This window comes from Caenorhabditis remanei, chromosome V (genome assembly GCF_010183535.1).
Source record: "Caenorhabditis remanei strain PX506 chromosome V, whole genome shotgun sequence".
Taxonomy (NCBI): Eukaryota; Metazoa; Nematoda; class Chromadorea; order Rhabditida; family Rhabditidae; genus Caenorhabditis; species Caenorhabditis remanei.
The window spans coordinates 8,009,497-8,023,324 of record NC_071332.1 but is presented as its reverse complement, the minus strand read 5'-3'; the positions used below and the strand labels follow the sequence as shown (position 1 = coordinate 8,023,324).

At 38.8% G+C, this 13,828-nt stretch overlaps 3 protein-coding genes across 3 annotated transcripts; 1 reads left to right on the top strand and 2 right to left on the bottom strand.

Moving 5' to 3' along the window:
* Positions 1-7,181: 7,181 nt before the first annotated feature.
* GCK72_018080 (uncharacterized protein) lies at positions 7,182-7,727 on the top strand (the record flags this gene model as incomplete). The annotated part of the gene is made up of 2 exons (XM_053732380.1): positions 7,182-7,358; positions 7,416-7,727. The coding sequence occupies 2 exons, from the start codon at positions 7,182-7,184 to the stop codon at positions 7,725-7,727; spliced, it is 489 nt and encodes a 162-aa protein (XP_053581293.1).
* A 238-nt stretch (positions 7,728-7,965) lies between these two features.
* GCK72_018079 (uncharacterized protein) lies at positions 7,966-12,017 on the bottom strand (the record flags this gene model as incomplete). The annotated part of the gene is made up of 6 exons (XM_003113946.2): positions 7,966-8,085; positions 9,958-10,082; positions 10,514-10,610; positions 10,667-11,752; positions 11,798-11,954; positions 11,998-12,017. 6 exons carry the CDS (start codon positions 12,015-12,017, stop codon positions 7,966-7,968), a joined length of 1,605 nt encoding a protein of 534 aa, XP_003113994.1.
* Positions 12,018-12,595: 578 nt separating this feature from the next.
* On the bottom strand, positions 12,596-13,119 carry GCK72_018078 (uncharacterized protein; the record flags this gene model as incomplete). Its single annotated transcript, XM_003114443.2, has 2 exons — positions 12,596-12,949; positions 12,997-13,119. 2 exons carry the CDS (start codon positions 13,117-13,119, stop codon positions 12,596-12,598), a joined length of 477 nt encoding a protein of 158 aa, XP_003114491.2.
* Between the last annotated feature and the right edge of the window lie 709 nt (positions 13,120-13,828).

Below are 13,828 nucleotides of genomic sequence, written 5' to 3'. Positions count from 1 at the left end.
CACAGGCAATTAGAAGAAAAGAGAGCACCAAAAACATATTGCCAGACGGTTATGCCTTCTCTATTCATTTATTCATTTCTATGATAAGTGCGACGTCCTTCCGTCAGCGGCACCATAAAAGAGTCGAGTCGTTTAATAGACAAAGTGAGTCCCCTTCCCCGTGATGACCCGAGCATTATACCTAGTTACAAGAAGATAAAACACAAAAAACAAGAGGAAGAGCACTCAAACATCAGAGGGATGAGCACCCGACAAAACACATTAGTAGATCAATATGTGGCCATTGTAATTGAGCTTCATTCTGATCAAAGGCTCTGGCTTTGATACTAAACCCAGATGGGGGTGGATATATTTTATAATGGAATTGTATGTCAACACCTCTAACCATCCATCACTTCTTACAAATCCTCGCCCTGACTTTAACCTTCAATCGATCATAATTGAGCACAGGCAACAATCTGACGCTTGGATTTGGGAGCCAGAATGTGGGCTACCTGTATCATAATTTGCATAACCTCTCTTCTCTGCTATTTATTCTTTTTTGATACACTTGAATCTATCATTATGTCATAATGGAAAGCATATGTATCGAGTTTCAGTTCTCATTACCTTTCGGCACATCGATCATTGTTAGAAATAGAGAGAAAAAGAGACTCATGATATGCATAGAGGAAGAGGAAATCGTCGTTTTGTTCAAGTGTTTGTGTTACTGGTTACGGTGGCTCAGCTCTATTTCTCTAGCCAGAGGAATAGGTGAGGATGTGAGCAGTTTGTGTAAGCGAGAAGGCGAGGGAGGATTTTTGAAGTGGTTCACATGCCTAATGGGATAAAACGATTTACGAAAAGCACGGAGGAAGGGAAAAGTCAAAAAATTTTGGAATGTCTGTTTGTAGTTTGCTGAATTCTCATGTGTTTATGGTTACTGTAAGTTCCCAGACTTCGTAAGCTACAGTATCCAAACTGGGTGAAGTCGCTGAACTCCTGAATGTTGGCTTTTTCTCCTACCCATGTTCCTCATCACACTCAATTGATATGTGTCAAACCTTCTGTCGTTTACAAGTATCAATATTCTGAAAAAGGTGTGAACCGTCTGTCATAATGTTACCTTCTTTCCACATGTTCCCGGGAGACCAGGTGACCCAGATCAATGGACCATTCATTCCATTCAGAAGGGACCTTCATTCACATTCATTGCTGTCGTCATTCTCCTAGTCTGCTGGATTAAAATTAGCATATGTACTATGTTCGAATGTTCCAACTCGTTGAATACTGTACCCACTGAATTTTGATTTATAATCATCATCTACCTGTTCAGAAGAGAAGAGAAACAGAGATAACGGGACCTGAAAGAGACCGCCACCGGAACAAACCAATTTAATTGATCAGATTGATGTGCCTGCGGAAATGCTCAACTTGGCGGAGGCACCCCGTCCTTAGCTATGTTATTTTAGATTAATCTCGTAGACAAATAGTCTAGATCGGTGTCTTCCGTTTACCGCAAAGGGAATTTATCCGGGTCCATTCTCACTAAATCTCTTTTCTTTGTTCAGAACAAAGTTTTCCTCTGGGAAAAATGCGGTAGTTTTGAAGATTTGTGGGAACAAAGGTGGCGAATGGTTTGACTTTGACAAGTGTGACTAGAAGGGATCAGATATAGTACAAGGGAAACGGATGTCGGGTGATGGGAAGACGGAAAATATGTAGATCCGTTAGGAATGAGGGGTCCGGTAAGGAGAAGAGAACTGAAAAATGGAAGAAGGATAATGAAAGCATGATGATCTATTTCACTAAAAGGATAATGTGCTAGGAGAAACAGAATTTGAACTATTGGAAACCGGAAGTGCCAAGTTTCCAGGATCTTTAGTCTCTAGATTTCCATAAGTTCATAGGTTTTCTAGCACGAACACAAAAAAGGAACGTTACAGTACTCCAATCAAATGAAATAACTTCCTTGGAAGTTTTCTAAAAATTTTCATCGTACTAAATCCCAAAATCACCCTTCTAACTACTACTTTACCAGTTCAAATTACTTGATTTAACCTGGTCACCAATGTTTACCACCTAATTACGTAACGATACCTCCAGCATGATTAATGACTACTTGTTTCTGGTGTCATTCGTCTAGAAACAAATATTAATGTTTTGGTAGGCAAGTTGACATGGTTGCACCATTCGAAGATATTGCTGTTGGATAATGTTGAATGAGAAAACGAAAAATTGAGCTGAGAAAAAACCATGATAGAAACTTTTCTGATCTGCTTTCAGCTAGGGTATAACTAAAAACACAAACAAGAGAATTAGCGTGGAGTTAACGGCTCTGTGGTCATGTGAAACCTGATATTCGGTCGGAACTCTTTTCCTTTTCTTACAAACACTGGCGGTAGACCATGTCCGTGTCAAAAGAAACCGCTTATGTCTGTTATCAATGCGCGAAAAGCTCAAGGCGTGAATGAACAAGCAAACACTTTAATCATGAACAGTGTTGATTTGTGTCTGGGAAACAATAAATCAGAGAAAACAGGAGAGACAGGTTACTGTAGAACGCAATGGAATACGACAAATCCGCCTGTGACAGTAATCTTTTGGCGGCGTCGAGCAGGCATTTCCGTTAAGTGGAAATCTCAACGTCAGAGCTTTGTCACCGTCAATTCATGATTACGTCAGAGTTTTTGTTGAAGTGCTCCCGGGACAGGTGGTTCCGCTTTTCACACAGAAGAGGACCTGGAGGCCATCTGCAAAAAAGAAAGAAGTGGAACGAATACAGTACACTGACGGTGAAGGTACTTGACAACGTATGACAGAAAAGGAATAGAAGACCGCAAGAAGGAGAAGAGACAAAAGAAAAAGGCGAGTTATTCTTGACATCCATAACGACAAATGCACTAGAATAATCAGAGATGAATAGACAGGAAGTCAGGAATGGGGTCGAGATGGAGAAGTTCCAATCGAGAAACTCCAGTAGGAGAATATGGTTTTTATTATTCAGGGAGCATATGTTTCAGTTCATGACAGTTTATTCCTCCTCGATACCGTACCCTATTCCAGATGCCGTTTTCTCACTGGGGTGTCAGGTGGGAAACCGCTCACCGGATATCCTTTTTACATTCTTTTAGATGTATTATGACTAAAAAGAGTCGGTTTGCTTCTGGGGAACCGGATAAAAGACATAAAAGGAAGTGTTAAAAATGACAGGTGAGTGAGGAGAATATGGATGGGAACATGGAGGAGTTGATTTTTAAAGGGATCAGAAAACATGTGAAGGGGTTTTATAATAGTAAGTTAGAAGTTAACAGATCACGAATACTTACTTACTGCTTTACCGAACTAGAACTGTACTTCTCAATCAGAACTGGGTTTCTCTCAACGATCCCATTTTGTGGCCGAAGACACTTGTAATCTTGAGAACCCTTAGGTCCCAAAATTCGGTTCATCTCATTCGGAAAAATTGTGCTTCTCTCTCTCTCTTATCGATCGGTACCTACAAATATCTGATGCTGAATCAATCTGATTATTTTTTAATCATTCGATCTGAAAATCATGACACCTGAAAACTCAAAACAAATACGTTTTCTTCTACTTTTATTCCACCCCATCATCATACTTCCCCTGCCCCTTTCTATCTGAAAGTTGCTCATTCCTAACTTGATTTCACTTGATTAGGAAGTCGAATGTTTATAGTTTCACTGTGATAAAAATCAGTTACTAGGAAAAACGAATGCAAATAAAAGTGACGCCACTCAGGGAAAGCATTTGAACTTGAACTTTATGAAAATTTATCATGTACAGTTATAAAATACGGTTCTTTATAGAACTGAATTATGATTTCTATTTGCAGAGAGAGAGAGAGAGGTAATAGTCTCTCGTTCTTTTTTCCATACTACTCGTCATTTCCTTCTCCATTCCCATCATCATCATAGCTTTTGTGTTGAAAGGAGCTCTTGAACTAAATGCTAATTACGTGAGAGCGTCCGCCCTCTTTTTCCAACGTTTTCAAACAATGGCGTGACATACAACATATTGCTCCGGCACATCATCATCCACTTCAAATTCTGTGGTACATCGAAATTGGTTTTTAGGAGATTTTAGTGAGCAGAGACTTCCTCTTCTTTTAGAAAACAATAAAAGGAGAAAAGAGAATAGATAAAAGCATAAATTGAAATGGAATGAGATTGACGGGGAGCAGTGAAGAGAAAATTCTAAACCCCCAATGAATTGTATTTGCACAGTGCTTCATTACAGACTCAATTTACAAGACAGTCACTTATTCACCCACTCAATTATATTTTGGACACCCCTGCTGATTATCTCAATGACTCAACTCTCGCCCTGTTATCAGTTACTTTCGTTTCCGATTTTGTAAGTCTGGCGCTCGGCGCCAATCTGTTTTTGATGCCGAGTCTTTTTTGGTTCTCGTCTGTGTGCATCTCTTTATTTGTGAGAGCAGAATAAAAGATAGTAGTGTGATCACCGCCGGAAACACGATGAATAATTGAATTGACTATTGTCAAACAACGAACGAAACTGATAAGAGACGAAAAAATACATTATGAGAAAAGGTGCGTGCGGCTTTCGTTGTGATTTTCGAAAAAGAAGAAGGCAAGATCAAGTTCGGGCCAAAATAGTCTACGGGAGAAGAATACGTTAGCTATAGAATGGAAGATCTTTGGTACTTCACACATTCAGATCTTGAGAAATGGATGGATCCAGGTGTAATTCGAGTTAGAAAGGGTGAAGAAGAAAGGAGAAAGGGAGTTAGAAAAGTAAGAAAGGGAGAAGGAACTTTTAAAACGAGAAAGGCCTTTCATCAACAAGAACCTAGTCATCTTTCAAACTGAGGAGAATTTTCATAATTCCATTTATCAATTTCCATGAGATTCACTGTGAAAACTGATTCAGGTTGACCTCAGAATCATGTGAGCCTTGGAGAAAATTGTGGTTGGGAAATAATTATTGGGGTGAAGATCTTGACTCTCTGATTGAAAATCATAAAACAAACTCCTGAAGTTGTAGTGATGAGGATTCGTTTTAATAGTGATATATAATTTATTGAACTGTAAATTTAATAATAGATTTGGGAATCTGGATCATGAATCAGGAATTTAGTTTCTGTTGTTTTATCACAACTTCCATTAAAATGTAACTCATTGATTGTGAGTATTTCTGAGAAAGGAAAATCCAGTTGATCGTTTTTCAAAATCTGAGACTTTCTGATGAAACTTTTGGTGAACAATCTTCTTTACTAATGAAAAACTTCAACAAAGAAAATCTGAACTGAAACGTAATGGAATCCTCATCGTACCTCAATTATCCTAATCACCTCGGATTACTGTGGTAGTGGAAACTAGATACTTCTTCTCTGTGTAAATGTGGGAACCTGGCAACTAGAGAAACGCTATGCAAGCAAAAGAACGACAACAAATACTTCACATGTACTTGGTTAGACATGATGTGCCAGTGCTACCAAAAAAGGACGAGTAGGAGGATGAGTCAATGTTTTGATACTATTTGCAAACAGTTTATTATTAGTCGACAAACGGAAATTGGATTGGACAGTTTAAGAGGCATTTTGTGCGGGAGATTAATGTGATTATGGAAGGAGATATGGAGTAGCAGGTGGGATGGAATTCAGAGAATTAGGTGTGATAGGGTAAAGTGCAAACCATGGAGTTTTGTCATTCTGGGAAGAAATATTGGATCGAATAGGGCATATTGGTTTTTAGTCATAAAAATTATTGAAAATTAGCAAACTTTTGGCTCGTGAGTCATGTTTCAGAAGCTATTTTCTTCTGAGTCACTGTTTTCTGAAAACTTGGAAAAACTATTCCTCATTGAGGCATCAAAGAAATAAAGCAAAATAATACAACTCTGGAGATGTGCCTTGTTTGACAGAATTATTTTTTCTCATTGATTTGTGGCTTCTGCACTTCTGAGAATTTAACATCATGTTAGAAGAATCATAACAATCCTGAACGTAAAAATTGTCTTCTTTTTGTTAAGGAACACTACCTTGAAAGTTGCAGGACGCCAAAGTAAAAAGCTCCTAAACTTTGCAAATTTTCACTAAATTTAGTTAATTTCAGGGAGAAATTATTTCGATGATCTGTAACTTTCCAGGTAGTGTCCCTACAAAAATGGTTGACTGAAAAAATTATGTGCTACTTTTGCTCTTTTTAGACCATACAAAATTGAGTTTATCGGACAATCAGGTGACACCGAAATACACTATCAAACCTAGTTATTATCCACTGAAAACAGTCCAAGTTGATAACCTTTTGAGCGGTACTGTACTTGTTAGGACTTGTCTATTTTAGAACAGTAAACGTTGGAGATGTGCAACTACGTCGTGCCTAAATTAACACGTGTGTGGAAGGCAGAATCGAAATTGTATGTTTACGTTCTCCTGATTCTTGAATGCCACCTCACAATCCGACTTCATTTCTTTATCATGAGCGAATCTAACGTTCCAAAATTTTCCGGAATTACAGAAAGTTTTAATTTCCAACAGAGTTGAATCACCCTTACACTCTTACTTCTCCTGAGGAAATAACTGATACCTAACTCAAAACACTGCAAATATTATTTTGAAATTAAGGTGTAAATTATGAAACTTTCTTTCTGGAGCATAACATGACGAGTCTTTGATGAAACAGTTACGAAAGTAGTTTCCATTTCGTTTCCTCAGATTTCTCCATGGTTTCTCATGCTTATATTTTTCCTCAACGCATCTTTGACCCCTTTTTGAGCAGAACGGTTTGCAAACTGAGTTTCCATAATCCCTCTCTTCCGTTTCCCTTCTCTACTAATTTCTTTTTTCGTTCACTTCTTTTCTGACATCAAACTCCACGACGACCGCACCCCAATCGGAAGTCTTTTTCAGGAGGGCAAAGGGTTCTATTTTTTTCGTGGAAACAATGCGGAAAACGTCATCAAATATAATGATCGACCTTGCTCTTTAACTGATAAAAACGACACACAACAAAGTCACAAATTTCGGAAAAAACGGCGAAATGAAGTGCGGGGGAGGGGCGAGAGGAAAAGGGCGGTGCTTCTTCTAAAAATTATTACCAACCTAAAAAACGAACTGATAAGACGAAGAAGGGGGTGTCCCCTCTTTCTTGTATAAAAGAGTCATCATCAGGCAGTGATTTCAATTCGTTTTCAAGTTGTCTACCTATCTGAAAATGTCATCAATGATTCAAAATACTTCGAATATTTCCTCAACTTTTCCTTCTGAATTGCTGCTTCCACAAGCATCGATTCATCGTCCAATTGCTATCAATCCAACCACAATGTTCCCTTTGAAATTCGAACTTCCACTTCCGATTCCCAACTTCGAATCTTCAACCACTTCTAGCTCGGTTAGTTATAAGATTACATTCATTCTAGAACCTGAAATTGAATATTTATATTTACAGAGATGCTCTTCCACCGAAAGCTCAAACGCTCCTGGAAAAATCCGTCGTGGTCGTCCCCAACAAGAAATTGCCGATGGACAAGATGCTCACAGCCAAAAGAAGCGTCATCGTCGTCTTTATGCTCGTCAATACCGTGCTCAGATGCGCCAAAAAGTTGAAAATGTGAAAAGTCTTCATGATGAGAAAGAGCAATTGGAGACAGAAGTCAAAACGCTCCGACAAGCAGTCCTTGCACTCCAACAGGAAATCGCCCAAAAAGACTTTGTCATCAGTTTTATGCATCTCAACAATCAATTCAACCTGTCCACTTAATTTCTATCTCTTTCTCTTTCTTCTTCGCCATTCCCTTCCTACTAAATTTACTGCCATAATTTTTGCCCTCATTCTGCTCATTTTTTGCTGACATAATTTATTGTTTTGCTAAACAGAAAAATATTAATAAAATTTAATATTGACAAAGATTGTGTGAAACTTTTTCTTCACTGGAATCACGGAGATTTTTTCAAAAATTTTGGGTGAAAACAACAAAAATAAAACAGTTGAAATCGAATCAATCGCGTCGAGATCTCTTCGAGTCGTCTCGGGAATCACCTCCATCTCCTCCTCGCTTCTTCTCCTTGGTGTTGTCGAAGAGTGATGACAATCCGAAGACGTCCTGGTCCTTTTCGAACTGAAAAATGGAAATATAAGATTGAGTTTGACAGTGAATCATATACATTGACATTTCATATTTCGTGACTCACTATTGAGTAAATTTTGAGTGTAGTCATAACCATTTTTAGCATGTTTTTTTAAATGTCAAGTTATGAAATTGTTAGCATTTCGAATGGATAGTACATAAATAGTCCATCACATTGGCAGTTTCATAATACTACGTGGATAGTTCTAGGCTTATCATGCAAGGAACACGACGATTCTCCTTCCCGTTTCTCAAACAACATTCGAGTTTCAACGTATTTCGTTGAAAAAATTCTCGGGAGAAGAGGAACTTCTTCTGGACTTTGTCCAGTTTAGAGCATTTCTCTTTCGTGTTCTGCAACTACTCGATCAGCACGCACACACGTCAACTTGGCCGCCGTCTTGTCTGACTTTCAGTTCTCGACGTTTCCTTGTCACCCTAATTTCGTTGATAAGTTTCAAAATGGAAACCTGGAGTTGACTGGGTGTTTCGAAACTTTGTATGCAATCCTAATTCGAAACATTTCGCAAACTGTGCTACAAATATAGTAGAGTTGTCATTGTCACGAAAGTGACGGAACCGAAACACTCGAAATCGTATTTTCCGGCATCGTGATGATCATTCGAGTGTTTTACCCTTTGAACGAGGCCTGAACCATGCTATAAACCGACACGGATGCTTAATGTCTTAGCCGCTTAATTCTTATCATTCGATTTAGGTGTTAGTCTACAATCAACACCGTTTCGACGAAAACGTTTTAGGGTTCTTTCCGACCGAGCATTGAAATATGACCGGAAAATATACTTTGATAGAAACTAGAAAAGTTGATGAGGATGCTATAATTGAACAACTCTGTTAGCAAAAACAGTAAACGCAATTGAAAACGTACAGTAACTGAAGAGTCAATCTAGAATGTGAATAAAGTCGTGGTAACTCAATGAAAATTCATGAAGTTAAACTTCTAAAAACTTCTAAAACTTCTAAAAAAAAACTTCTAAACTTCTAACATACCATGAAAAGCTACCCAGATATCACCGAATCGTTTTTCTATACGCAATATTCGTAATTCGTGCAACTGATCAAGACGAAATTCCTAAAATAGATACAAGCGCACAAACCAATTCGTTGACACCGGTCTAGTTCTCTCTAGTTTCTTCGTCATTTTCCATTTTCAGAACAAATCACATGCTGCTGCCCCCTAGCACTGACAACTTCTTAGAGATAAGACGTGATATTTCGTAAGTATACTGATAGTGGTTGGTTTCGAAAGATGCTCGCAAACATCGTCTTCTGTAGACAGGCATCTTCAGGAGGTGATAAGACAACGGTCGTTCAGCTCGAAATGTGACTGCGAACGTGGAGTAAAAGCAGAAATTGTATGATCAACATCCAGAACAAGGTTTTTGAACACCGTCATTTTTGTGAAACTATTAAAGTTGAACCAAAATGCAAAAGTTGGATATTCGATAGAAGTTGTTCACGAGTTAGGTATTGCACTTTGCATTGTTTTACGAAACGAAATATCTTTCGTCATCAGCACGGCGTTGTCCACAATAATTCCAAGTTGAATGTCGCATTAGTGACAGTCATTACGCACAAATAGTGAAGCTCAAAAACCAAAAATTCATGGAATCCTTCTCCACTCCCAAAACACATATTTCTGCTTCGCGAGGAATGACGCAAATGATTGACCCATTTCCGATAATGACCACACAAATCAATGATTCGTTTAATTCGTAGTTCTTATCAGCTAATTTTTAGCGCTCATCAATAACGAGCCAGCGCCCGAATTCTCCAAATTCCGCTCTATTTCTGTCACCGTATTGTGAACGAGATGACGAGAGAAAAACAATTTGTACAAACCTGAACAGGTCCTGCTCCACGACTTGATCCCTCAGCTCCTGAGAATCCTTTGTCAGCAACAAACCGCTTCTGGCTCATGATCTTGTCCAAATCGTCGCCATAAACGTCCTTGTCGATGTTTTTGCCTGCAAAAATATATTTATTCCTATTGTCACTTGATACTTCCTGTTTTGACAAGAACGCTCAAATGTTTTCAATTTTCGAAATTCGTGCTTTTACATAACGTCATCCTCATCATAGCGGCTGCAGTCAGCACCATTAAAGTCTTATCAAATACGAGTCGCCGCCGCTGTGGTGCTATTTTTAACGACAACTGAACCAAGACCGACACAGAAAGAGTAGGGTGCATCAGTAATATTTACATTTTTGTTGTATTTGGTAATGTTGATAACGCAAAACGAAAAGAATGCAGCTGGTCAACTACTGACTGCTTCGAATTCCTGGTAATAAAAATGGGCGAACTGCATTTTGAGGCAGTTTTGAATTAATGGCAGAAGTAACGAAACGCGTCGATACTGAGGGAACTACTAATGTTTCAGATGTTTTAAAAACTCACTCGGCCGATAAACATGTTGCTGAACATTGTCTCCTCCACGCCAGGCTTGATCGTATGGATTATACGTGTCATCATCCATTGCTCCACTGTCGAGACCCTGAAAAAAGAATTCCGTTAACTTTTTATCGAAAACCAGATAATCTTGGAACCCACCTTTGTCTTATCAAACAATCTCTGATCGAATTGTGGTTCACCGGTACGCTTTTGGTTGGTGTCGGGTAATCCGAGCACAATTTTCTCAGAGATATCTCTCTCGCGTTCTTTACGAAGCTTGTCTGCCTTATCGGGTCGAGAACGAGCAATATTGCGTTCTTTACGAATGTCATCGATACGGTCTCGTCGAATTTCTTCGCGAACTTTGACTTGTTCGTCATCTTCATCATCCTTTCTCCGGATTGCCGATCGTTCTTGACGAGCTTTAGCAGCTGCTTCGGCCATTTTCTCTTCCTGTTCAGCCTTCTTGTTCTGTGCCACACGTCTTTCAAGTTGAGCACGAGTTTCAACTTCTTCACGAGCTTTTCTTCCGGCAATATTAAGTGCATCAGAGAGTTTGGCGAAATTCTCATTGATGTGAGTCTGTTGGAGACCACGACCGTCTGCGGCCAATCTTTTGTCCAACCCAACAGTGAATCCTTTTGGATTTTTCCAGTTCGAAATACAAGGAGGAATTTTCCAATCGTTCTGATCTTTCGTAGTCATCTTTCTTGGTGGAGAATGCATAACAGGCGCGGGAGGTGATGGTGGTGCTCTTGGAATCTTTTGATTTATTTTGAACTTCGGAGGCTCCATCGGATCTTTCTGCTCTTCGACCATTCTGATGATACGCTGTTGTGACCCAGCAGCTCCATTCTGCTGACTTGGCGTGTATCTGATATATTGAGCTGGTGCGAGCTTCTCAGCATGTCGAACGGGAAGTGCAGATGCTACTTTAGAGTTCACAATCTTTTCCAAGGCCAATCTCGTTTTCTCTGTAGCATCGATAACTGCATCGTCATCTGGCTTCTGAATATCATCATCGTCTTCATTCCATGTTTTTGCTTTCATATCATTCAGCTTAGAGTAGACTATCTTATCCTTGGCATGACCGATTCGAGCGATCGCATCGTGTTGCAATTTACCATCTGTTCCGTATTGCAATGCAAGTGTATTTTCTGGCTTTCCTTTCATGTCTCCGAGACCCAAACCCAAAGGAAATTGAGCGACATGGACTTCGGGAAAAGCTCCACCATCTCCAAAATCCTGAAAGGAAAATATAAATTATTGATTTTTTTCGAGAACAATCACCTCTTGACCTCGCGGCCGAAAACTAGCTCTCTTTCCATACGGAGGTGGTTCTTTTGAAACAAGTGCATTTGAAGACTCCTCTCCTCTTCCACCAAACCATGGATCTCGACGAATTTGCGACGCCGCCTCATCTCCGGCCACAGGAGCTGGCAAAATGCTGAAATTAAATAATTTACAAGAAACTTACTAACCAAACTTACTCTCTGAGTTTCATCGACATTATAAACTGCGGTGAGCTGTGAAAACTTCTCGATAAAGGGATACAATGCCGGTGTTACGCAATAAAATCGATAGTTTTGCAGAGCGATTGGTTGGGTCCTGCAAAAGAAACAGAATCAATTCAAGAATGAAAAGACGTTGTCCAATTGAACAATAGGGTCTTCACACACAGAAGACAGGTGCGTGTATGTGAATATGCGTTTTGCGATAAATCAATAAGTTTTCACGTTAAATAATGCTCGAAATCCACAATAGAAAATGAAGTATTTTTTACCTCTGTCATGAAAACAGAGGTTAGCTCATAATTCCAAGACGAGCAACACGGATTTCGATCAGTATTGATTGTTCAAGGTACTGACGTCGACACAAAACCATTTTAATTTGCGATCGTATGGTATTTAACCGATTGAGATACAGAATCGACAATAACGAATATAAAATTATTAAATAAAACAAGGAATAATAACATTAAAGTCACATGTTTATTAAGAATCAGCCGAATCTTGAACTATAGATCAAGTCAGAAATCGGAAAATTTTGAGCCAGATTATATTTACAAGATTTATGTTAGAATAAGAGTTATGATGATCGCTTGACACGACGAGATTTTGTCGTTGAGGGCTTTGCTGGTTTCATTGCTTCCGTGACGGTGCCGGAGAGAGCTGCGGAAGATGTTCTTTGTTCTAGCAGTTTTAGAGAATTTTCATGTTTCTTGTATTGAGCCATAATGATAGCACTTTGTGCGAGGCTGATGCAGTCAGCAAGTGTTAACTTCAAATCGTCGAGTTTTCCGAGCTGAACGAATTCACATTCGCTTCCACGTTTTTTGTGCTCCTCCCATGGGTCATCATCCGGATCGAAGCTGAGATCCTTTAAACAGAACGGGCACATTGCAGACTCGTCTCCCGTCCACACAAATCCTGCTCGTGCCAGCTTAAATTAATTTAGCTTAGAAAAAGATATAAAAGCTAAAATCAAACCGTTTTTGACGTGCATGTCGCGTTGCTATAGTCGTCGTATATGTAGTTTTTAAAAGTTCCTAGTCGATCTTTGTAGAATATGAATGGTGCACTTTTCGACTCTTCAATCTTCTTCAACGCCATTTTCCTGGAATAGAAATAATTTGAACAAAAAATTGAATGCACAGCAAAAAAAAAGATTTCAACGTGTGAGTTCACGATGGAATGGAATACAACTTTGAAGCAAACATTTCAAAAGGAATTCATAATTCCAACAAATGTGCCGGTTCCACTCGTTAAATGATGACATGACGAGAAAAATTGAGAAAATCAAATAAATTCTTAAGAAAATTAACAGAATTTTAGCACTAAATATGATTTAACTACAAAATTGTAGACAATTTTGGAACAAAGACAAGGTAAATTCTGCGTTTGAATCTGTTGGACTATTTTTTGTTACTCTCAATCGTTTACAAGATAATATCGTTTATGAATAGGAATATATACAAAACCGAAGGCAAATTAATTTTATCTTACAATTTTTCAATTAAATTACAGCAATTAAGCCTGAAATTTTTCAGAAAAAAGGGATATTTTTTCGTAAATCAAGTCAATCGACAAAATTCGCGGGGAGAAATTCGGCCACATCGGAACCTCGGCCGCGGCCTCGTTTCATTCGAGCGCACTTGCAGAAAAGTGGGCGTGGCATATTTTCAATGCTAAATTTTGGAGACTCTCTTGAAATTGAAAATAAATTGAAATCAAGTTGAAGTACTATTTGCTAAAACAATAAACCATAGAAAATACATTTTCACATAAAAATAAATTACATAGATATTCACAGATAACTCAG